This window comes from Balaenoptera physalus (assembly GCF_965194825.1).
Source record: "Balaenoptera physalus genome assembly, chromosome: 6".
NCBI lineage: Eukaryota > Metazoa > Chordata > Mammalia > Artiodactyla > Balaenopteridae > Balaenoptera > Balaenoptera physalus.
Window position 1 is genome coordinate 136,203,974 of NC_138885.1, and position 25,422 is coordinate 136,229,395.

General features: G+C 54.4%; 1 protein-coding gene across 7 annotated transcripts in view; it reads right to left on the reverse strand.

Moving 5' to 3' along the window:
- Positions 1-23,568, reverse strand: part of PER2 (period circadian regulator 2) — a 41,317-nt gene extending 17,749 nt beyond the window's left edge. For 2 of the 7 annotated variants that reach the window (XM_082466207.1, XM_082466204.1), the window contains exons 1-10: positions 23,345-23,568; positions 12,694-12,889; positions 11,920-12,167; positions 11,345-11,407; positions 10,248-10,402; positions 8,470-8,591; positions 7,236-7,437; positions 5,079-5,130; positions 3,852-3,994; positions 1,817-1,895 (exon numbers count right to left, since the gene is read on the reverse strand). In XM_082466207.1, the coding sequence (XP_082322333.1) occupies positions 1,817-1,895; positions 3,852-3,994; positions 5,079-5,130; positions 7,236-7,437; positions 8,470-8,591; positions 10,248-10,402; positions 11,345-11,407; positions 11,920-12,167; positions 12,694-12,889; positions 23,345-23,553 (1,469 nt within the window). In that variant the 5' untranslated portion in view covers positions 23,554-23,568. Of the gene's footprint in view, positions 1-1,816; positions 1,896-3,851; positions 3,995-5,078; positions 5,131-7,235; positions 7,438-8,469; positions 8,592-10,247; positions 10,403-11,344; positions 11,408-11,919; positions 12,168-12,693; positions 12,890-23,344 lie in introns of those variants that run through there. The other 5 variants (XM_082466206.1, XM_082466205.1, XM_082466208.1 and 2 more) reach the window with 5 other exon arrangements.
- Between the last annotated feature and the right edge of the window lie 1,854 nt (positions 23,569-25,422).

The window sequence follows — 25,422 nt, forward strand, 5'->3', positions numbered from 1 at the left end:
CCCGCCCATGTGTGTCTTTTCCAGCTCAAGGTGTTCTCCTTCTGTTCTAAGTGTGGTCACTGTGTCCGGTCCAATTGACTGCGGCTCCCCAGGAGTCGCCACCACCGGCTGGGGACCTTCGCTCTGTGCCCATCAGCTCTTCCCTGGGAGCTGTTGCTTTGCTTTCTGGGCAATGTCTTGCACTGAACTTCTGTAGTCCCCCTTCTCTCTGTCGTGTCCTGTCCTCTCTGTGTGTCCAGCACCCTCTGCCAGCTCAGCTGCCGTCCCCTCTTCTGAGCTGCAGCTCGGCCTTCCCCTTTTCAGGCCCGTCTTCTTTCATCCCAACAGCTGTTTTCCCAAACCCTTCTGCCCTGGTGCAGGACGTCCTCCTGCGTCGTTAGAGTGAAGGCTCCCTGTTCTGTGCGGGGTAGAACTTCCTCCTGGGCCCGGTGCCATTCTTGGATTCCCTCCTCCTTGTCTGAGGCATGCTCTCTGGGCCTCGTGTCTTCCTTTGGACAGGATGTACAGAATGTCCCTGATCAAGACCCGGCTGGAGGAGGAGAGGGAGGAGGGGGGGAACCCCGGCCAGCCTGGGCCCGTGTGCTGGGCTGCCCCCCCGGGCTCTGCTGAGGAAGGCTCTGCAGCCTGTTGGCCCGTAACGACCTGCTCACCAGCCCTCCTGCACACAAATGAGTGGACACCTGGGGTAGCTGCAGACAGGAGTTCTTAGTCTTTTGGAGGAATAAGAATTATCCTGGGATTGCTACCAAATGCAGCTCCCAGTCCCCCGCCTCCAACATCTTGTTGGGCAGGGCTGGGTGGAGCCTGGGAACCTGCACCTCGACGCTGTCCCGCCGGAGATTCTGCCGCAGGTGGCCGGCAGTGCACACCTGAGCAGTCAGGGGCTGGTGGAGGCTGATGGGCCCTGGCTGCCCAAGAGCAGAACTTGTCCAGCAGGCCCCGTGGCCTGCATCCGAGGGGGCACCTCGTGTCCCCAGACCAGGTGCGGGCAGTGAGGAGGTCCTGACCCTCCACGGATGCCACTGCATGAAGCCCAGTGCGTTTCCCGTGTGTCTTCCGAGGAGACTTCTCCCCGATCACTGCCGGCAGCCGCCGCATTCTCTGCATCTTCGTGCGTCTGCCCAGGAGCCGGGGAAGTCACACAGGGCCCTTGACCCGATGCCAGAGAACCCAGAGCCCCCTCAGAATGGTCAGTGCTCCCGACTCCAGCGGGGCCATGGGCACCAGCTACAGCACCCCGGGTGGGAGACACAGGAGGGGAGTCCGAGTGGGCTCTGGTCAGAGGTACGAGGTGTCCCCCTCCCTGTAGCAGCCTGTGGCACACAGACTGGAAGATGCACTTGTGCTGGGATCCTGCCAAGGGTGTCCTAACACCATCCCAGGCACACGGTCCCTGGTCGTACCAGCCTTTACTCATGTGCCCAATTTTTGAAACGGGTTTAAACAAGGTAATAAAGACAGGCTCAGTTAGTATGATGACCAGCTCCCTAGAATGCCCCATCTACACAGCGTCCATACCTTAGGAGGTTTTTAGTGTAATTCCATAATTATCTCATTGTCTACGTATAATTAAATGTTTTAGTTGATTATTACACATAACATGCAGCCTTAGCTTTAGCTAAACAGCTTCAGCGTCAAAAACGTGAAAATGGATTGAGCTTTATTTAGTTATTAAGTAACTACCAAGATAACGCTGAAACACAAAATATCTGGGGAGAGCGGGCGACCTGCTGACATAAAGGATGCGATACTGACTTCAAGGCCAGGAGCGTGGGAGAGGCGAGCGTCGGCAGGGGGACAGCACTGCATCGCTTACCTTTCGTCCACGTCCTGGAACAAACAATTTGGCGAATGTGTGGTCGTAAAAATTCTCTTTTCAGGAGGGATTCTAGGGGCTGAAAGAAAAGAATTTTGCACAGATTTCTGATTCTAAGACATACGTACTTTACGTAGTTATACTACAACTACTGGAAAACACCATGTGTTGATAGATTCAGAATGATGGGGAGCTAGAGAAAAAATTAAAAGTGGACTCTGGGGCTTCCCTGGTGGCGCAGTGGTTGAGAGTCTGCCTGCCAATGCGGGGACACGGGTTCGATCCCTGGTCTGGGAAGATCCCACATGCCGCGGAGCAACTAGGCCCGTGAGCCACAATTACTGAGCCTGTGCGTCTGGAGCCTGTGCTCCGCAACAAGAGAGGCTGCGATAGTGAGAGGCCCGCGCACCACGATGAAGAGTGGCCCTCACTTGCCGCAACTGGAGAAAGCCCTTGCACAGAAACGAAGACCCAACACAGCCATAAATAAATAAATAACTAAACAAACAAACAAATAAATAAATAATAAATAAATAAATAAGTAAATAAGTAAGTAAATAAATAGATAGGACTCTGAATAACAGAGCACGTCCTGAAGGGTGAAGAACAGACCCTACGCTTGGTGACCAGCAGCCAGACCTCTCAACTTCTAGAAAGCCAGGAATTGCCATGTTAGCAGAACCACGTGGTGAGGTTAGGTTTCTTTCGGCAAAATCACGCTAGAAGGCCCTCTTCATGATGTTTAAGATCCAACAAGAGTGAACTGAACAAATTATTTTTTTTAAAGGAGTGAAGTATTTGGATTCAAAATTCTCAGCAAACGTCATTGTATTGGGACTTCACAGTTTCTAAGGTGGGCAGGGGTGATAAGAGTAATTTTCATAAAGGAAGTCACATATGCAGAATTTTCCTCAACTACCAAATTCATGGACTAAACATTCAAAATTCCAAAATTCTTCATTCTTGAAGGAGACTCTCGTCATTCTGGGGAATAACTTGCTGAGATCTGAGTAACCCCTCTAAATCTTTACTGAATATTTAGAAGAGAATGTTCTACATGTGGGAATCCATCAAACGTCTGAAAGAAACTCATATATCTAAAACATTTCTACCACTTTAAAGAAATGCCTTTTTAAAAAAGACATCATTAACCACTGAGAGACAATTATAAATACAATTAAACCTGGACTAAACTGGATCCCTGTGGTTCAGGAGTTACAGATGGCCCTGCTTTCAGAGAATTTTGAAATCACGTGACTTGCTGAGTCGCCATAGTGAGGACCTAGGTTCCTGGCCAGGTCTTGTGGCCAGTGCGAGGCCGTGCCACAAGAAAGTCTATGAGGAGGGGCTGCTGGAAGGATACAAGCAGCGTGGCAGACTGCCTTGGGTCCTTTGGGAGGGGGTGGCCTGAGGAGCCAGCAGGTCCAGAAAAGGACCCCTGGTGAGGTAAGCCTGCTGCGATGACTGTGTTTCTACAGGCAGAGGTGGAGGGGAGGAGCCCTGGGGAGGTAACAGCAGGACAGAGACTGGGGGTCAGGGTAACGCTGGCCTCTGGAGGCTCCACAGCTGGTCTGCAGAAGCCAGGCCGTACCAGAGGGCGGGACATCAGCAGGAGGTGGGACGGGCCCAGGTGAGCAGGGAGGAATGCCCAGCACTTACTTCTTAGGCGGTGGCTGCTTTGGGGTTCCACACCTCAGAGGCCGGGGGGGTGCGAGGACAGAAGGGACGTGGGCCCTGGACCCATCAAGGCTACGTGGACGGAAGGCTGTGGCCAGGGAAAGGGGAAGGCACCCACGGTCCAGCGACGGGCTGGACCCAGGTGAGAGACGCCAGGGCCCGGAGCCTTTAGCCGACAAGGGGAGGTGGTGTGGATGGGACTACAGAGAGGGCCAGGTGACAAAGCTGGGTGCCGAGTCTTGAGGGAGATGGAGGCTCTGCCCGAGGCTGGGGGAGAGGCAGGGGCCGGCAGCCCACCCCACACACATGTATCTGAACCACGGGAGGAAGCGAGGGAGCGGCCTGGGCCAGCTGTTACCTTCGTAGCCCGAGTGCACCCTCTCTGCCAGCAGCACGCAGCACAGCTGGCTCTCGGTGCCCTGCTGGTCGCGCACCTGGGCCAGGTAGGGCGTCATGCGAAACGGGTGGTAGCGGATTTCGCTCTCGTGGTTTTCGCCGACACTGCAGAGGAGGGCACGATGAGAGGTCTGGGATTACGACCGCAGGCATCATCCTTCGTTGCTGGTTACCTCTCCCCCAGCAGCAGCTGTTATGCCTCAGCAGTCCTTTCATTTATTGCATGGACGCCTGCAGAGCAGGGCCAAGCCCCTCACCTGGGGACCCAGGCCGAGCCGGACGTGCTCCCTCGGTCTGTGGTCTGTGCCTCTGTCCCGCCCGAGGGTCTGGAACCCCCAACCCTGCTCCTCTGTCCTCACTCTCAGACGTCCGGTGACAGTGAGGGGTCAACTGGAGAGTCACCGGCCTGAGCCGTGGGAGCTTCAGGGGCCCTTCTCTGGAGTAGTTCGCATTTTAACTGGGGAGAGGACGCTGCTCCAACAGTGGGGTCCCAGCCCCAGCCTCTGGGGGTGCCAGTGTCTGGCCAGGGTCACTCCTGATCCCGCAGCTGGATGCTCAACTGGTCACTCGATTTGGGGCCAAAAACCTGTTGGGAAAGCTACGGGGCTCTCCCTGAAAAAACGTACACTCGAACCAAAGGCCACACATGCTTCCGGGGTCCGCGCGGACCCTGGGGTTCATGCCTTCCCAGGTGGGGGCCGCCGGCCAGCTTCCCGGGTGACGGACGGCAAGTCCGGGCTCCCCAGGCCAACATTCCCTGCAAGGAGCAGGCAAAGCGCTCCATCGTTGACCAGGCTGTCTTAATATCTTGTGCACATTTAAAACACGGCTCGGGAATTCCCTGGCGGTCCAGTGGTTAGGTCTCGGCGTTTTCACTGCCGGGGACCGGGTTCAATCCCGAGTCAGGGAACTAAGATCCCACAAGCCGAGGGGCGCCCCCCCTCCCCAAACAAAACGAAACAAATAACTCCGCTTATGGAAACGTGTTTGCACGCGGACTTTCCAGGAACACTCATGCTGTGTGGCAGGGATGCTCTCGCAGCACCTCAGCCCCAAAGAACGGGGCCTGGGCAGGCTTGTGGCCCCGGCTGGCGGCATGTGGAGGGCACCCCCGCACCTCCTCCACCTTCACGAGAGGCCCTCAGGATGAACCGTCTGTGCAGTGAAATTCAGGAAAACCTGGGCTTACCTGACGCGGCAAAAGAAAGATTTCTCCTTCGTGCATTCTTGAGTAGAAGAGTCTAAAAGAAAAGGCCCCAGTCACTCACCCAGTCACACCATTGACCAGGGACAGTGCTTTCATTTCCCACAGACCAGGCAGAAGCAGGAGAATTGAAAGCCAAGGTGTGATGCAGATTTACCTGGCACTGAGCACAGCCCTTAGGTTAGAGACTTTGTACCACAGTTCTGACTAAGGAGAAATCTATTTCACGAGCGTGCACTCACCAAATTATGCCGTGCTAAAAGCGCTGCTACACACACACTAACTAATGGCCAATTTAACTGTGGAAGACGTACTGACGGACGTGCAGAATTTTTGCATATAAAGCCCTGGACATTTCAACCTACATATTTTGGGGGATATTCAATTCTAATAGAAGCAACTCAGGGCATTTCACAGCTTACATCAATCGTTTTCCTAAATATTAACTTACTTTAAAATTTAAAATGTCTAGTAAAAACATGAGTTCGACTAGATGACCTCATCAGAGATGACGGAATGGTGTTTCCACAATAAATGCATTTTAGAAAAAGAAATCTTAAGACTTTGGTCTTTCACGTAAAGCTTCCTCTACTCAAAAGAAATGAGGAAAAGTAGATGATTGCTGGTTGGGGAAAATGATAAAAAATTTCCAGCCTGGAAAGGCCTTCAAGAAGTCACCTGGTCCTTCTTTTCTATTCAGACAAAAATTCAGTGGCAAGCATCCTGGGGAGATGGCGCCGGCCTTTTCGTGCTGTGAATCCACACGCAGAGCTGCCTCCCTCCCTCCATGCAGTGACCCAGCATTGACAGGTCCTAGTAACGTGCACCACAAACTTTAGTGATCTGACTGCACAGTCCTTGGGCTGGGACTTCGGGAGAAAGCAGGCAGCTCTACCTCTGAAACACGAAGCGAGTGTCTCCTCCTTTAATGAGTCAACCCTAAAGCAAACTGCGCTTCTCGCCCCGGGTTGTCTGTTGTCAGGGAGGAACAGCTGCTGAAAGGTGGCTGTGACAGTGACAGCCCTGCAGCCGGCTGCCTGGGAGCAGGGGGACGTGGGGAGCACCATGGCGTGGAGAGACCCAAGATCCAGGAGGTGGTGACCGTGGGCTGAGGAGCGTTTCGACGTGAGCAGAGATGCTGACCCAGGAGCCAAGGACGAAATGGGAGTCAGCTTTGGGGGATGCGGCCAGGGCTGGCTCTTGGTTAAGATCATGACTGAGGCCCAGCTTTTCTGGGGTGACTCCTGGCCCCGTCCGTTTCCTGCTTCTCCTCTTTGGGTCCATCTCAGCTCTGAGCAATCAGAGCCCAACGAGGGGCTAATGACAGTCTAGGTGCAGGTGGACAGACGCTGCCGGACTTACGCCGTTGGCCACCTGGTCACTGGAAGGCCTGAGCTGGTGAGGACCCTCTCCTCTCCAGTACCTTCTGCCAGGACCCCGTGCCATGTTTCTGCTGAGACGTGTCTGGTCAACCGGTCCCCTCCTGCACCCACTCATGTGAAGGCCCGTGCTGATCACGAGAGACCTTCCATGCCTTCCAGACGCAAAGTCTCCCCAACCACGTTGCAGGAGGAGAAGGACACACGACACTTGACCGTGAGAGCCCTGTGGCCAGGGACATGGGGGCGGGTGGGGGACCGAGGTCCGAGGAAGCAGCCACCTGGGCGCAGACTAGAGCCTGAAGCGCCTGGAAGGCCGGGGTCTGAGCCCGGGAGGATGGCGCGGCCTCTGGCGGAGGTGAAGAGCCCCCCGCTATGCTGACATCGTTGTACCACCTGCAGGGAGCCTTCCAGATGCGCCTCCGTCCTTCCCCCGACCCTGCGGCCTCATGTCCAGACTCCAGCTCTGATCCATTTCCTTTCTAAAATGCCTGACATGTCTTAAAATCTTCTGAAGCACTTTTCCCTTTCTGAAATTTATGAAAAGACTTTTTTCTCTCTCTAAATGTATTCTGAGCAAACCACCTTTAATCTTGCACCTGGGACAGACAGGGCAGCCTCAGGCCCCTTCACGGGGGCCTACTGCAGGCCTCCAGCGGAGGGGAGGTGGGCAGCAGCCCCACGTCGGGGGCGGCCCCGCCCGGCCCCCTCCCCATGCTGCCTGTGGAGAAGGACAAGGCAGCCCAGGCCACGGGGCCCTCACCTGCTCGGCGGCGGACACTCCAGGGCGGCAGCTTGCACGGCGTGGTGCAGCTGTGGAACACGCCCACGTCGTGGGGCGCCAGGAACTCCACGAACTTGGTGTCATGGAAGGTGCCCCGCTTACAGTGGAAGATGGAGACCACTTGGTCAGAGATGTACAGGATTTTCCCAGTCACCAGGGACACGGCCGCAGCAAACATGTCCTGGAATGGAGAACACGATTCTGGTGAGGCCGGGCTGGAGGGGACTGGACAGGTCACCCTCCCCCGAGGGGCAGAGAATCGGGGCCGACAGATGGGACAGCAGCAGGACGTGTGAAGGGTCAGGGGAAGCCTCTGCGCCCCTCTCCTCAGCCCTGACCAGGGTAACTCTGCTTCCCCTCTCACATATATTGGGGTCCCAGGGGGATATTATCTGAAAAAACACATCAGGGTTCCACCGCCAAAAGGAACCCCAGCTGTGCTGATTCCCTACAGCTGTCACCTGCTCGGTCTTCTGGGCACGGAGCTCCCTGGCGTCCAGCCTGAGTGATTCGGGAGGGGGAAGGGGGCCTCTTCCTCTCTCTCCCGGGGCTCAGGGCTGCCTGGGGGGCTGGAGGCCTCAGGCCCCCTGGCCCACCACGGGCTCTCCCCACGCTGGCTGGCCCTCTGAGCTCGGGGTGGGGCTCCCTGCGGGTTAAGCTGCAGGGAGGGCACGGGAGGAAAGAGACGGGAAGGGCCGGGGAGTCCCATTCTGCAGGCCATCACTGCTGCGATTCCCCACCTCTGGGTCCCCACCTGCCCTCTGGTTTCCTCTCATTAATTGAGAACTGGGGGTAACTCCCCCCCCCTTCCCCAGACCTCCAGGGAGGCCTCACCTTTATGGGTTGCTTAAAAATGCATGAGCTTGTGGAGTTTCAAGAAGTGCCCGCCCCGCGAGTGAACTGACAGTCACCTAGTGTGTCCCTTCCCCCCCGTGCGGGCCCCGTCCTCGGTCAAGGGGGGGCTCACTCACACACACGCGGGGTGTGGGGTGGACAGCGCAAGAGGACAGCCTCAGAACAGCACAAGTCGGCAACACGGCCGCCACTTCGGAATCCCTGACTTACATTCTTTTCTTTTAAGGAAGGAACTCATTTCCTGAAACTCCCAACCCTGCTGCTATGAAACCGAGGTTCAGCCAGCTCCCCTGGGTGAAGACCTCGGCCACCTGAGCTGAGGCTCCTGGGTGAAGACTTCGCTCGTTAAGACACTTACCACGTTCTTCACGATGAACTCGGAGGTGACGCTCTCGATTTCTTCCACCGTGTAGGAGGGCACGTGGGCGCTGCGGGGGTGGTTCTCGCTGGACATCAGCAGCTGGTAGTACTCCTCATTGGCTGTAGGCGAGACCAAGGGGAGAGCTGAGGGCGGCCCTAACTCATGGCTGGGGGCTCTACCTTTCTCATGAGAAAGCGGGCACAGAACACAGAGAAATGGGAAGGCTAGACAAACAGAAATCCGGGATTTTTTTCCCTGAAAAATCAGAAGGCCTTTGATTACAGAAATTTTTAAAACGATAAAGACACATTATTTTCAATAACACGGCCACACGGTTCTACCTAAGCCTCACTTTCCCCAAAGGCCTGTAACCGTGACACAGCATCTATGTTTCCGCGCAGGACAGCTGTGGCAGCCCCTGCATCTGCCCCCTCGGGGGTCAGACGCTCCCATCCGGACAGAATCGACTCTTAGAAGCACCGGGCATGAGAAACAACCCTGTTTCAGAAGGAACTGTTCAGAACAGAACTGAAGACGAGGCCCGCTCATCCCGGGACACCCCATACAGGGTGACAAAGCTATCTCCACCCAGAGGGGAGCCCTCAGGCGAGTGGAACCCAGGATGCCCGACTTCAACAGCTAAACCGCGCTGAGGTGACCCCCGGCGTGGGTGACCTGGGCCTGGTCTCTGGGGATGGGCTGTCGGCAGAACAGTGCGCTGGAGATGCCGGCGCTCCCTCCACGGCAGTGCGTTCCTTACCTGCCCCGGAGACAGAGGCACCTGCGTTTACCTGATACCCAGGGAAGGGGCCCCAGCTCAGTGGAAGGGCCAGCCACACGAGCAACTGAAGGAAGACTACACGCTATTGGAAGTTACGGCAGGGACCCGGAATTTATTGCAATGCAAAGCGTCTGAGCTTGATGACACAAGTCCTTTGGAATCTGCAGTGTTTGTTGGTGGATTCCTGCACTGCATCTGCGAAAAGTTGTGCACACACATCTCAGGTAAAAGCCTCAGTCGATTCCACTGACCGGCTCTGAAAGCTCTTACGAGTTCTTCCCCCTAACAGGAAAACCCGAACGTACCCCCAGAGGGAAGCAGGACCTGGATCACGTGGGTCCTGTTACTGTGTGCCCGTGACGGAAAGGGGGCGCCTGGTCCCGCCTGCCTGCCTTGCTGGTGCAAAGACCACCACGATGGAAATTCACATATTTTTAGAAAAACGAGAAATGAACTGCCCAAGGTCTTGAATCTGGAGCAGCTCGAAAGTACTGTCCTTTAAGGATAAGATCAGGCAATACCCTCCTTGTATCTTCTCCTTTTTCTGTTGGTTTGTTTCCTTTTTTTCCCTCACATTATTATTTAAAGGAGGGGCAAGCCCTCAGCTAAATGCTGGGGGCTATTCACGTCGCCAGTGTCCACACACGTCGCCAGTGTCCACACACGTCACAACTCTCCAGCCAGAGCCTGGAAGGTGCTGGACACTCCTGAACGTGACCTGACCCCAGCCCCGGGCACAAAAGCTTCATGTTGTAAATAGGTTTCTTTTATCAGCTGGTTTTCTACCTGCTTTTTTTTCCTCTAAAAGTCAAGTACCACAGAAAACTTCCGATGAACTGAGATTTCCAACCAGCTGAGATTTCATCAGACTTCCCCAACTTCCTTCTGCTACTTCAGGACTGAATTTTAGAAAATCAACACAACTGAAGCTCTAATCTGGGGAGACGGGAAACTTACTTCTACAGGTTGGAACAAACACGTGAGGCGGACGTACCTTTCACCTGCTTCACGCTCCTCAGGGCGTACTTGAGGGTCAACAAGGTGCTGGCCTTCCCCTTGGCCCTCTTGTCTGCAGGGAGGTGGACCTTCAGCTCCTTCAGCGTTTTGATCAGCTCTTTGTGGGCGTCCGCTTTGGTGGACTGCTCACTGCTACGGAGTTAAAGAAAGATGTCAGTACCCTAAGTGCCCTTTTCGGAAGAAACAGGCCTCTGGTCCAGTTTCTCCACTAGGGCGCGAGGACACCGCGGTCCACATGTTCCTGGTGGGCATGCAGGATGCAGCAGCCCCCAGCAGCTGCGACAACCACAAATGTCTGCAGACATCGCCTCGTGTCTCTCGCGGGGAGAGGAACTGCCCGGGAGAACCAGTGCTCTGACCCAGGTGAATGCTGGAGGGTGCCCTCCCACCTGCTGGTCCAGCCGCAGCCCGGCCAGCGGCCCCACTGCTGAGCTCTGCCCACCCCCATCTCAGACAGAGAGGGAGACAGTGACAGAGACCCCAGAGGGCAGCAGAGTGGCGTCCTGGGGCGAGGACATAAATGATGTGTGAAGGCCTCGGCGAGGAAAGGAGGTTTATAAGGAGGATTTCAAACTCAAGGACGTGGAGGGGGTAGGAGGCAGGGCAGGGGGCACTTGCTGAGGGAGATGGGCCTGTTTAGACAGAGAGTACCGAGAGAGTGATGGGGTCAGGCCTCTGGGGTGACGGCAAAGGCCCCATATGCCCAGGACAGAGATCTGGATTTTGCTCCAGTGGTGATGTGAAAGCGTCTGTCAGCATGAAATTAAGGACACGTTTGTTACAAACAAGTAAAAAAAAGTGAGTGTTCCAGATACATGTCTAAGACGCAGACAAGGTCTGCTTAGTGAAAGCTGGAGCAGCTACAGGTCTGGGGCAACCTCAGGGGCTGTGAGCAGCCCGTGGGGACAGTCGTCTGAAAGGGCGCGGCTGGGTTCACAAGAGGGACAGCTGCTCAGACTAACAGGTTCCAGCAGAAGCCTGAAAAAAGTCACATTACCCCCAAAACCGTATCTCATGACAAATTTTTCCATCTCTCTAAAGGCTCTAAATTGAGGGAGTTCTAATTGGTCTTACCTGCAGCCACTTGTGGACGGGTGGTGTTCAGACTTCGCCATCATCAGGCTAAATGTACCTGGACTAAAAGAACAAAAAATAAAGGCCAAACTCAGAAGAGTGTATCCATCCACTTCTACCCCCATCCACCCAGCGATGACGGGCTGGATTACACCACAGTAAGTCAATTAGGAAAAAATATGAGCTTAAGAGAAAAAGAACAAGAAACCTCTGGATACCGGAAAAACTAAGTACTGGGGGATATAAACCCAAGACTAGAGGAGAAGTTTGTTTTCTGTAAACCACGGGGCGTCGGTTCAGTAGCTGCTCGAGGGGTTCCCTGACTCTTCCGCCTCCCAAGATCTGGTCACCATGCTACGTGTCTAGCTACTGGCGGTCTGACACCCAAAATCACCGTCATAAGGAAGGACAGACCCTAGCAAATTTTAGTTATTCTGAGTCAATAAGATTTTCAAAAATCTTAAAAAACTTGGTCATCATGATTTAAAGACTGCAAAAGCAATCGCAATAGCCCGGAATGAGACACTGAGAAAACAAATGCCCGGCCTCGCCTTGGGGGCCTCGGACACACCCACCCCTGGCAGGTGCCAGGCGGCCCCCGCGGCATCCCCAGCTCCCGGCCGCTGCCGTCACCGTTGCTGCCCCGTGAGTCCCGCCCCGTCACGCCGTTCTCGTTAGTTTCATTCCCGCCTGCGCCATCGCTCACGTCCACGTCCTCCTGGAGGGGGGCTTGGCCGGGCCAGGGCTCCGCAGCCTCCCTGGAAGGGTCACCGGGGCTGGGGGCGTAGTCAGCGCATCCGTTCATGCTGGCTCCTGAGTGACGCTGGCAAACGAGAGAAGGTCACGGGTTCAGGGGGCAGGGGGTCGTGCAGCCATCAGGTGAAGTGTCCCGTGGGAATCTTTCTCCTCGTTTCGCTGGAGGAGCCGGCAGGAGGTGCGGTCAACCGTGGGTCTTCTGCGCTCATATCCCCAGGGCTCCCACCTGCCATGAACTGCGACGGCGGATGAATCAGGTGGCCGCAGCCCCGGACACCAAGTTGCCGATGGCCTCCCCAGGTGACGTGAGGGGGCAGCGGGGTTCAGAAATCTTGGCCATCACAAGTTACAGGGGGCCCTTGAACCGGGCCGCGGGCAGGGGGAGAGCCTGAAACCAGGCCGCGGGCCAGGGACACTTCCGGGAGAAATGATGTTGCGGGGAGCAGGCGTTACCGCGTGAGGACGGCGGAGCGGCGGGGGCCCTTGCAGCAGCAGCAGGGCGTCCGGGCGCTCGGCTGGCTGAGGTGAGGGCTACCGTGTGTGCGAGTGGGGCGGGGAGGCGGAGGGGCCAGTACAGGCCAGCGCGGAGTTACCTGGGATTGGCGAGGGGCCGCTGAAGCGCCGGAGGCAGTACACTCCTGTAACTTCGCTCGCGTTTGGACACAAAGTTTAGCTTTGGTGCTTTGGGGGTAGGTGGATGGAGCGGGGCTGAAACGAGAGACTGACTGGTCACAGGCTGGGATGAGTAAAGACAGTGAGTAGCCAGGGCAGGAGGGGTCGACCAGAAGCCTAAGGACGGGAGACTGAGAGGTCACAGGGTAAAAGCAGGACCTGGGATGGTGCTCCCCTGTGAGGTCCCGGGAGGAAGCAGGCACTCGTGCACCCCAGGGGAGAGGTCGAGGAAGGCCCGGCACGAAAGGGTGTGGTCAGGGTTAAGGAAACTACAAATGATGTGCAGCTCGGGGGCAACCAGTTAGGGGGAGGGAGCTGTCATCTTCTCTGGGCCCGGAGGGGCAGGAGGAGGAGGGCTACCGAAACCAGAGGCTCCCAGACAACCTGCGGCCTGTGGGGGGCATAAACCTCCTGAGCTCGGAGGTCGGGAAGCCAGAAGGCAGAGGGACCCACTGACACAGTCCCCAAAGGCTAGCCTCGGTCACCGAGCAGTGGGGGAAGATCTGGAGGGCCCAGGCAGCGGTGCCTTCACCGAGGGGGGTCCCCAGAAAGCAGAATGTGCCCCTGCAGCTTTCCTGTGCTCAGGCACCTGGACCAGAGGCCGCAGGGAGGGCTCTGTGGACACTGTGCTGAGGACGTGACACGTGCTGGCTCACGTAACCCTCATGATCACCAGCCACGGCGCACCAGGATTCCCTTCTAGGGATGGGAAAACAGGCCGGTGACTTGCCCAAGGCCACACATAGCAGGAGACAGTGCTGGATTCAGGCTCCCCCACCCGCCGAAGATGGGGACCCGTGCAGAATCCAACCACATTACTCTTTGGAAAACAGCAGGTCTGATCAGACCCTGTCTTGTTCATGAACCAGATAAACAGAAAAGAGCCAACATGCAGCTTCTGAAAAGAAGTGCAATGAAGACAAGATGCACACAACCTCCATGGCACGAGGAAACAAGCAAATTTAGGACAGCACCAACTCTGTATCATAAACAAAAATCAAGAAACGAGGGATTCGATGAAACACGTAACGAAGGATGAGCTAAAGCTGCAGACTGAAGTGAAAATGTTACATTACAACAGACAATTAGAAAGCTAAAGTTCAGACTCAGTGATGGGGAGGATGAGAGTAAGAAACTTTTTAAACACGCCCAGGGAAAGGGCCGATATTAAAGGCACATTTTTACCTGCAGATAACGTCTCTTTCTGAAAAAGACACCATAGCAATGAAACAGAAACTACAGTGAAAGATACACGTGAAGGAAACCATCCCGAAGGCAGATTTGCATCTGCGTGACTCCCTGAGGACCAGGCAAAATTATGCAAGAAGTGTCAAAGCCCATCTATGTCCTGATGAAAATGATGTTTTCAAGAAAAAAGAGAATTCTACCCGCATCCCAACAGGAAAAACAAACAGGTTACCTGCGAAGGATGCTAAGTCCTGCTAGTCTTGGGCATCTCTGCTGTAATGTTAAATTTTCAGAAGATAAAGTCTATACACTCTGAGAGGAGACAGTCGCGGCCACGGGGAGGAAGTCTCAGTTAGAGGATCTCGCTATGGCTTTAGACGGAAGCTGTTTATTGGTCCCGAATCACAGAGAACCTCAAACGCCAGCTCTCTGCAGTGAAAGTCAGGAACAAAACAAGCAAGTCTACTGCTCGGTCTTCAACATTTTAGGGAAGTTCTAGCTAATTCGATGAAAGAATAAAAGGTGTTAACATCTGGCAAGAGAGAGACCAAAGACTAAGAACAGACTGTTCCCACAAAGAGAAACACCAGGTAAGAGCTATAAACCTGGAAGGATGCCCAACCTAGTTAGACATGAGGAAAACGCAAAGCATGAGGTTTCCAAAATCTAACAGGACCGACAGCATCCTGGGTTGGCCGGGAGGAGGACTCCTGTGCACTGTGTTGGACTCACGAAGTCTTCCTGGGGGGCCTCTGGGCGTGTCTAGCAATGCTGACACCCCAGCCCCTCCCCACTCCTAGGAAGCTGCTCCGTGGGAACGCTCGTCCATATGCCCAGAGACGTGTGAGCACGCGGTCTGGAGGAAGAAAAACCTGGAAAGAACCACCAGCAAGGAGTCTACCCGCATCCTGTCCAGGGCAGCCTGGCCACCACATGCATCCTGACCAGGCGCCAGCCTCAACTTCCAAACTGGGCCCCCTGCCTCACCTGACCCCACTGCGGTCCACACGGGGCACGTGAGCTCCTCTCTCCCCTGGGTGCAGAGCTCAGCCCTGCTCTGCACAGGGGTCAACAGCTCAGCGAGGCCTCCAGCTGCTTCCTGGGATCTCCCGTGCAGCCACCCCCTTGGCCCAGGCACTTTGCTCCGACCTCGGGGACCTTGCATTTGCTGCTCCCTGGTGCCCACAGCACTTGTCCGGCAGATGGCCTGACCGTCCTGCACAAACAGCACTGCCTTCTCCCCGGCCCTGCCAGCCCCGCATCCCCTTCTCGGCTTTCTCTCCCGTGGCACCGACACTGCCCGACTGCACACTGACGCGTGGGTGCTTTTGCTGATGGCTGTACCCCAGGGCCTGGCGCGTGGTGTGAAGGCATAAACCCTGGGACATCTGCCCTGTGGAATACTATGCACTCCATCAAAAAGACGGAGACCAGACACACTGATGTGGGAAGACGCTGGGGCGTAAACGGACAAGCCACAGAACAGCGAGGCGTGACAGTAAAAATGACAGGCAGCACCTTGCAGGGCTCGGCGTGTGCCAGCACTGCTCCAGGGCTGTTTCTGCTGATTAACTCGCTCTGACTGCGCACAGCACTGAGGGCCACCGTGGTGGCAGAGAACGGGACAGCCACCTTTCCTGCCCTCATGGAGCTTACATTCTAGTGGGGAAAACAGACCATCAAGAGGGAACGGCGTGTAGAGCAGATTAAGGGTAAGTGCTAAGAGAAAGAAGCAGAGCAGGAGTCCGGGAGGCGTGTGGGAGCAGCTGGAGTGAATTAGGAAGGGTGGCCAGGGAAGGCCCATGGATAAGTGATGTTTGACCTTGTACCCCCGCGTGGTGGTGATTCAGAGCCCCTTGGCCTCCCTCTCCCCACGGCCTGCAGCCCCTCACTCCCCGCCGGCCACCGCTAGGCACACACCCACACGGCCCTCCTGGCTCCACACCTGAGGCCGACAGGAGCCTCTGGCTCTGCTGGACACGTGTGACCTTGGATGAAGCGCCACACCACGGGGTGCGCCCTGCTTCCCCCACTGCTGCCGAAGGGCCCGGTGAGGCAGCTGGACCCAAGGGAGAGTGTACTCCCTGGGCGAGCTCTGACCACAGCACCCGGAGGGGGGATGGTCCCTCTCCACCCCTCCCTCGAATAGACTGTCTTGGAGCTTTTCTTTGTGTCCTTCCTTCCTTCCTTCCTTCGTTTTGATAGTTTTTTGGATGAGGCCCCAAGGGGCTGAGCGGCCAGCTGTCTGTGAAGCAGGGTATCAACGCATGTGTGCGTGTGTGTGCGTGCCTGTGTGTGCGTGTGTGTGCGTGCCTGTGTGTGTGTTTGTGTGTGTGTGTGTGTGTCACAGCCTTCTCTTCCGCACTCCCCTCTCCCTCACTCCAGCTGTCCTGGGATTGCACCTTCCAGGGAATCACTAGCATTTTTTTTTTGAATTTTTGAATTTTATTTTATTTTATTTTTTATACAGCAGGTTCTTATTAGTCATCCATTTTATACCCATCAGTGTATACATGTCAATCCCAATCGCCCAATTCATCTCACCACCTCCACCTACCGCTGCTTTCCCTGCTTGGTGTCCATACGTTTGTTCTCTACAACTGTGTCTCAATTTCTGCCCTGCAAACCGGTTCATCTGTACCATTTTTCTAGGTTCCACATATATGCGTTAATATGCGATATTTGTTTTTCTCTTTCTGACTTACTTCACTCTGTATGACAGTCTCTAGATTCATCCACTTCTCTACAAATGACCCAATTTCGTTCCTTTTTATGGCTGAGTAATATTCCACTGTATATATGTACCACATCTTCTTTATCCATTCGTCTGTCGATGGGCATTTAGGTTGCTTCCATGACCTGGCTATTGTAAATAGTGCTGCAATGAACATTGGGGTGCATGTGTCTTTTTGAATTATGGTTTTCTCTGGGTATATGCCCAGTACTGGGATTGCTGGATCATATGGTAATTCTATTTTTAGTTTTTTAAGGAACTCCATACTGTTCTCCATAGTGGCTGTATCAATTTACATTCCCACCAACAGTGCAAGACGGTTCCCTTTTCTCCACACCCTCCCCAGCGTTTGTTGCTTGTAGATTTTCTGATGATGCCCATTCTAACTGGTGTGAGGTGGTATCTCATTGTAGTTTTGATTTGCATTTCTCTAATAATTAGTGATGTTGAGCAGCTTTTCATGTGCTTCTTGGCCATCTGTATGTCCTCTTTGAAGAAATGTCTATTTAGGTCTTCTGACCATTTTTTGATTGGGTTTGATTTTTTAATATTGAGCTGCATGAGCTGTTTATATATTTTGGAGATTAATCCTTTGTACATTGATTCGTTTGCAAATATTTTTTCCCATTCTGAGGGTTGTCTTTTTGTCTTATTTGTAGTTTCCTTTGCTTTGCAAAAGCTTTTAAGTTTCATTAGGTCCCATTTGTTTATTTTTGTTTTTATTTCCATTACTCTAGGAGGTGGATCAAAAAAGATCTTGCTGTGATTTATGTCAAAGAGTGTTCTTCCTATGTTTTCCTCTAAGAGTTTTATAGTGTCCGGTCCTACATTTAGGTCTCTAATGCATTTTGAGTTTATTTTTGTGTATGGTGTTACACATGTATAGTTACATGTAGCTGTCCAGTTTTCCCAGCACCACTTATTGAAGAGACTGTCTTTTCTCCATTGTATATCTTTGCCTCCTTTGTCATAGATCAGTTGACCACAGGTGTTTGGGTTTATCTCTGGGCTTTCGATCCTGTTCCATTGAGCTATATTTCTGTTTTTGTGCCAGTACCATATTGTCTTGATTACTGTAGCTTTGTAGTATAGTTTGAAGTCAGGGAGTCTAATTCCTCAGGCTCCGTTTTTTTCCCTCAAGACTGCTTTGGCTATTCGGGGTCTTCTGTGTCTCCATACAAATTTTAAGATTTTTTGTTCTAGTTCTGTAAAAAATGCCATTGGTAATTTGATAGGGATTGCATTGAGTCTGTAGATTGCTTTGGGTAGTATGGTCATTTTCACAATATTGATTCTTCCAATCCAAGAACATGGTATATCTCTCCATCTGTTGGTATCATCTTTAATTTCTTTCAACAGTCTTATAGTTTTCTGCATACAGGTCTTTTGTCTCCCTAGGTAGGTTTCTTCCTAGGTATTTTATCCTTTTTGTTGCAATGGTAAATGGGAGTGTTTCCCTAATTTCTCTTTCAGATTTTTCATCATTAGTGTATAGGAATGCGAGAGATTTCTGTGCATTAATTTTGTATCCTGCAACTTTACCAAATTCATTGATTAGCTCTAGTAGTTTTCTGGTGGCATCTTTAGGATTCTCTATGTATAGTATCATGTCATCTGCAAACAGTGACAGTTTTACTTCTTCTCTTCCAATTTGTATTCCTCTTATTTCTTTTTCTTCTTTGATTGCCAGAAGCACTAGCATTTAAGCCTCGGCCCGCACTCTGCTTTTAAGAGAACCCAAACTAAGACAGACTGAAGAGAGTGACAGAACGGGCCAGGAGGGTGCTGGAAGGAGGGTATTCTAGGCAGGAGGCCAGCACACGCAAAGGTCCTGAGGCAGATGGGTCTGAGGACAATGGACGAGTCTGGAGCAGAAAGGGCAAGGCAGAAGGTAGGGGTTGACGTGAGGTCAGAGCCAGGTCATGTGGCACCTCGCAAGGCAGAGCCAGGGCCCTGGATTTTTCTGAGTGAGGTGGGAACTGCTGTAGAGTCCTGTGCAACAAGGTATGACTCACGTGTTAGCAGGGCCACAGGGTAGAGGCGAGGTGGAAGCCAGGACACCTCTTAGGGGGCTCTGGGCCGCCCAGGGTGCAGAGGACATTCACTCTGTCCCCTCCACTCCCTGGACACCACCTGTACCATCCCACAGCCCTCCCAGACAAGCAGCAGGGCCGGTCCTTTCTGCTGAGTAAGTTATGAAGGTGACAGGGCAGCAGCAGAGGGCTAAGTGAGCAGACCCTGGACGGCGGGGGCTTTGGCGGGTTCCTCCACTTCCTGACCGTTACCTTGGGCAAGTTCCTACACGTCCTGGTGCCTTGCTTCCTCATCTGTGAGATGGGGCTACAGCAGCACCTGCCTCCTACTGGTTGCTCGGAGGGTTAAAGGACAGCAGTGCAGTGTCTGGAATGCAGTAAGTGTCCAGCAAAGGCTGGATTTTACCATCACTGCCAATCACTAGAGGAAAAGAGACAGGGTAACAAAAGCAAATTAAAAAAAAAAAAAAGTTGATATTTCATTGTCACGAGCGCTGTTTCTGGCCGCCCCAGGCAATGAGGACGACCCTTGGCGGACGCGTCACGCGCTTTGCTTCCACGCATGCCCAGGCTTGCCGCTCGGCTCCTCGGAGGGCCTCCTGGCTTTCACCGGTCCCACCCCTGGGAGCCGGTCTGAGTAGGATTCATCGAGCAGGGGTCACAAGATGACCTTCGGCGGAAGGTAAATCTTTTTGCTAAGAGGGTAGGGCAAGCATGGCAGAAACGGGAAACAACAAACCAAACCATCTGAGCTTCATTATTCCAGAAAAACGCGTCGCTCAGCACCGACAGCTCTAACTGACCGACCTCATCTTGCCAAGTCAGCAAAACCAACGTGCCCGTCAAAGCAGACTTTGCCTCCTGCCTTCCACCAACGTCCACTGAGCGTCCGCTCGCGCCAGCACTGCCAGGGCCCCGAGGAAGCCCCGGGAAACCTGTGTCTCCACCAGGGCAGTGGGGGGTCCTCGTGAGCCCAGGCGCCCCGTGAAGGAAAGGACAGCCCTGCTGCAAAGGGGCTGCGGAGAAGCCGGGTGTGCCGCTGGGCATGAGCTCGAGCGCCTAATGCTAGAGGCCCATCGCAGCTGCTTCTCAGTCGTCCACACACGGGTTCTGCCCCGGAAAACAGTCAGACCGGAGGAAAGGAGCTGAGCTCGCACCCCTGACTCTGGGCCCCTGACCACACCTTCAGCAGCGAGGGCTGCCCTCACTGGACAGAGGAACACTTAGAAAGTGCCGTCCACGATGAGATCTTCGTCTGGGATGGCTTCACAGTATTCGGGACGGGAAGGAAATGGGCAGGGATACAGAAGGAGAAGGGCCAAGAGCGAAGCTGGCTTAGGGGTTCATTACCCTGTCCTCTCTACTCGCACATGTACTCATAGTTTCCATAATAAATAGTAAAAAAAAAAAAAAAAAAAAAAGGAGAACAAAAACACAGCCTGGGCCCCCAGGGCCACCTTCCACTGCCACTGCCAGGACTGGTAAAGGCTCCCCGCACTCAGTACCCGAGTCTAAGGGGGAACGTGCATTTCTCTGTGGAAAGTGGAAAGCGGTGTAGGTTCAATCACTTAAGACGATAAATGATTTGAAAAGGAAGATAAGATACCTGAGACGGTAAGGCCTTGCCTGGAGGCAGAAGGCTGCCAGCCCCCAGTGGCCCCGGGTGGTCCCCCCCACCCCTGCCCCTCCCACCCCAGGGCCCCGTGAGCCTGAATTCTCGAAGCCTGGTTCATTCTGCCTGTTTCCGAACTTTATGTAACAGGGATCTCACAGCCCGCACTTTGTCTCTGCAAACCCTCGCTACTTTACAACCCCAAATATTATAACACGGTTGCTCCTTCCTGGTAGGAGCCAATTCCCTGAGGCCAGCCTGCTGTAATCCGGAGAAAATGTTTGTCCTGCTGAATAAACACCCGCACTCTCCATGGAAACGGTTGGTAACCGAGGAAAATGTGACTGCAGCTGTCCAAATATGGAAGGGAAGATGGCTGGGGAGAGGCTTGTCTCCGCCTCACTAAGACCCCTTCAAGCGCTCTCAGCTCGGCCTTTAAAACCTCACATACAGAAACGCACAAAATTTAAAACAACAATAATGCAAAGGCGTCAGCTTCCTGGCTTCAGCGTCGGGGTGCCTGGGAATAGCCCAGCTGTTCTGATTCTTCTGTCACCCCAGGGAGAGTGCTAGGATTCTCAAAGCCTTCGGGGCCTGGGGAGGGTCCAGCACTCAGCCCGGAGCCCCACCACCTTCAGAACTGCCCGCCTCTGATGACACAGTGGCCTTGGCCTCGCCCTGACCCGCATTGCTGAGATGCTCACTTACTGCTTCTGATTTGCTCTAGACTCGGAAATACAGTAACAAACTTGTTACAGAGGTGCCTACAAAGAGCACAGAGCTGAAAGGAGGGCTTCACAGAAAAGCTTCGGGGCAGGCCCATCAGAGGCCCTGTCCAGACTTTCTGGTTCTCTGTGAGTTGGCAGGTGGGCCAGCTTGTCACTGCGCAGGGGTGCAGAGCGTCTGCAGCGATGCCAGGTTATGTGTTTCTAGTTAGTTTTGCCGAACATGGTAGTTTTCTGCGTCACTCTCTCTTTGGACCGAATGCTGAGAGGTCCCGCCAGAGACTCAGTGACCTGCCAGAGCCTGTGATTTGCTGAGGCCCCGTCAGGTTACATCATCATTTAAAAACAGAGGCGTGCCCACCAGCATTTTTCTGAAAGTTAAGTGTGATTGAGAAATAGTACAAATGACAGAAATTTTTCCCGTTTCCTTCTAAGCCTCACAGGGTAACATTATGTGCCCCAGAGTCAGAAACTTGTGTCTCCTGCGTAGATGCCTAAGGAAATCACCTGTGGAGTAACAGGAATCCAAAAAGCTAGGGATGGAAACAGACCTCAAAGATCGCCTACCCTGAGCCCCGCTGTAGAGACCAGCCCCAGGGTGGAGCTGAGCCAGCCAGCAGCAGCCCGCTGGTTGGTGACAGGCCACCCCCTCCTCACCAGCGCCCCAGCCTCCACAGAAAGCCAGGGCTGTGCTGGTTCTGTACCAGTGAATCACACCAAGATGACAGTGACAGATAACTGCGAACACCCACGGTACCATCCCTGTTGGCATATCACGTAGCTTCCACTTAAGAAAAAGGAGTCCCTTTCCTCATTTTACTCAGACGCCTTATAAAAAGTGATTAGCCTTGTATTTAAAAACTCAATTTCCAGTGAAAGCCTTCAGGTAGAGTGTTGTTCCCTCCTCAGCCAAACCAGTCCAGGACCAGAAACCCCGGCTGGGGACAGGGGATGGGCATCTCCCCTTGGCAGGTAGAGAGAAGGCCAGTGGCCTTGCTGCACTGGACGTGGGAGGGGAGAGGTATTCATGCAGGGGCTTCTGCCATGGTGCTAGGGTTCGTAACATTTGGACCTGAGGCTCCTCTCCCTAAACTCCAGCTAGTTCAAGATGCAGCAGCAGCCAATTTCAGGCCTTCATGGAACTTCTGAAGCTCATCCTGACCCAGATCAAGACCTTCAGGACGATGGAAAGACCCTGCTGGCACCCTGAGCCTGGGCCTGGCCCTGCCGTGATGTGTGCCCAGCAGGCATCTGGGCCTCAGTTTCCTCATCTGTCAAGCTAAGGGGTTACCCTGGGTGATTTCCAGGGTACCTTCTGGCTCCGTTTTTCTGTGAGTATGAATCAGCTTTCCAAATTGGTTTCTTCTGTATTTCAGAAACCCTGGTAACCGAGTTGTCATCCCTTATCCTGGCCTTCCTGGATGGATTAAGCAGGCCACCACCCACCCCCTGGTTCCTGTCCAGGACTTGGCAGCCAAAGTACCCCCCAGAAGGATGATGCGATTGCTGCATCACAAAGTACAACCCTCCCCCTTCTTCCACCCAACCTGGGGAGAGAGAATAAATACAGAGAGGTCCAGGGTGGGCAAAGGGGATGAACATCAGGTGCTCAGGCCTGGCTTGGCCCAGGAACTGTCTTGTCTCTCTACTCACCCACTCCAGGGGACCCATGGGCTGTCCAGGTAGGGCTCCTAGACTAGTGCCCAGCAGTGGCCTTTCCCCAGCCAGAGACTTGACTCTGTGGCCTCAGAGCAGGAAGCCGGCTCCCCAAGGGTCCCTCCATGTTCCCAGGGACTGTCGCACTGACCCTCAGTTGCCTTGGCCTTTCTCAGCCTTCTCCCATGGGGGTGGTGGGGGGGAGGGAGGGGGTCAGGGAGGGAGAAGAGGAGGGGTTCATAAAAAAAATCGTCTAGGGAAGGACAGTCCGACATATAGCCACTCAGTAGCTCTGTGACCTCAGACATGGGCCTAACCACTCTGGACCTCAGTTTCTTGATCTGCAAAATGGGAATAACAGTCCCCACCCCAGGCCGGTTTCAAGACGAGGAGGCTGGTTTCAAGACGAGGAGTAAAAGGGCCCAGGAAACCCTCGGCTCGCGCCTCCGTGGGCTAGAGGATCCTCCGCCGCCTCCCGCAGCCCGCCCGCCGAGACCCCAGACCGCCAGCCCGAGGCCGGGGCCGGGGCTGGCCTGGAGGCGGTTACGTAACCAGCGAGCCAGGCGGCCAGACGCCGGTCGGCGCCCAGGCTGGCTCGCCCTTCCCGCCGCGCCGCGCACTCACCGGAACCGCGTCCTCGCCTGTCCGCAAGACCGTCTGCTAGTCGCCCGCCGACCCCGCCGCCGCCGCCGCCAAAAGCTGCACTGAGCCCGCAGAGCCACCCGCCTCCGCCGCCGCTGGGGACTCACCGCTGTCACATAGTGGAAAACGTGACCGCTCTCCGCGCCCGCCCCCGGCGTCCGCCATTGGCCGGGGTGCCGCCTCATCTGCATACCAGGGGGGCCGGGCCTGCAAGTGCCGCGCGTCCATTGGCTGCGGCGCCCGTCGCTCTCTTTACATAAGACGCACATGGAATTCCATGTTCACAGATTCGGTTCCTCAATGAAGACGCGGCGCGCTCGTGCCCCCCTCCTTGTCCTCACGAGTGGGCCCTTCCACTTCCGGCCTCGGCGCCTTCCATTCAAGACAGCTCGGGTCCGCCGGCTCAGGGATTGCGGAGTGGCGCCTACCACCGCGGGGCGGGGGGAGTTGGGCGCGGGACGGGGGCTCCTGTGCACCCGCGCCGGCCCGCCGGGCAGCCGAACCCCCGCTGAAGCCCAGGCCCCCAGAGGCTGTCACCTCGAGCAACCGGCCAGAAGTGCGCCCCCCGCAGATATCTTTCATTCACTCATTCACATTCATTCATTTACTCACTCTCATTCATTCATCGCTAGTCGCTGTAGCTGTCCAGGAGACTGGGCGCCCCTGCAGGAGCTCCCGGTGCACGCCCACCCAGGCCACTGAGGTTGACACTTGTCCCAGATCTGCCAGGACAGTTAGCTTCCAGGTGGCCTTTCTTATTTTTCAGACCATGTGTCTCAAGTTTTGGTTCAGCAAATAGGGTCCTTGTTACTGGAAGGATGTACAAAAGAAATAAATGATGTTGTCTCTGCCCCCAACCACGTCATTAGTGAGAAAGGACGTCTCATGAAAAGGGAGCTTAATCAAATACTAAATTGGGCGGTATGGATCATAAATTAACCGGGGCTAGAGTCATGCCAGAGGCTCCATGGAGGAGGCAGCGCTTGAAGAGTGGGAAAGGCCTTTGGAAAAGGAGGGTTTTCTTTTTTTTTTTTATTAATTTATTAATTTATTTATTTTTGGCTGCGTTGGGTCTTCGTTGCTGCACGTGAGCTTCCTCTAGTTGCGGCGAGCGGGGGCTACTCTTGCTTGCCGTGCACAGGCTTCTCATTGCGGTGGCTTCTCATTGCAGAGTACGGGCTCTAGGTGCACAGGCTCAGTAGTTGTGGCATGTGGGCTCTAGAGCGCAGGCTCAGTAGTTGTGGCGCAAGGGCTTAGTTGTTCGCGGCATGTGGGATCTTCCTGGACCAGGGCTCGAACCCGTGTCCCCTGCATTGGCAGGCGGATTCTTAACCACTGCACCACCAGGGAAGTCGAAGGAGGGTTTTCTGAAGGTGGAAGCCACAGAGACAGATGAGCCAGGTGTGGGCAGTTCTGGGAGAGAGCGCTGTACTCTGAGTACCTTGGCTGTGGGCATTTGTTCTTCAGTGAGCATTGTTTGTGGCATATGAAGCCCCAGCCTTCCGTCTAAAGTGTCAGGAGAGAGTAGAACTTCCTCTCAGACCAGGTAGAGGGCCAAGGCTTTCCCGTGGGACATGAAACAGCAGGCGGACTCCAAGGCAGCTCAGCAGCAGCGGGCTCTGAAACCGCAGGGTCTGATGGGGGAGGCGAGGCTGGTTGGGCTCCGAAGGGCTGAAGGGGCCTGTAGAATCTCCCTCCATTTGTCCATTCTTCTTCCTGGGCTTTCCTGGGGACGAAGGATGGGAGGGAGGGAAGAGTTATGATCTGGTGGCCTGCAACAAACCAAGCTGCTTGTTCCCAAAGCCAAAGGCACATTCAGGATTTCCTACGTGCAAGTCACTTCTTTCCCTCTCCTGGGCAAAGTGTGTGTGCAGCTTCATCACACACAGATGCAAAGCGGAGCAATGCCAAGTTCATCAGGACAATCCTTCCCACATAAGTCCCGGCAGGCCCGCTGCGTGCCGCACACTCCTTGGTGAGAGCGGCCCCTCCTGTTTCTCTGACATTGACACCTTGACGACGTACTCCCCACCTCCCTCCCTAAATACACATACACAAAC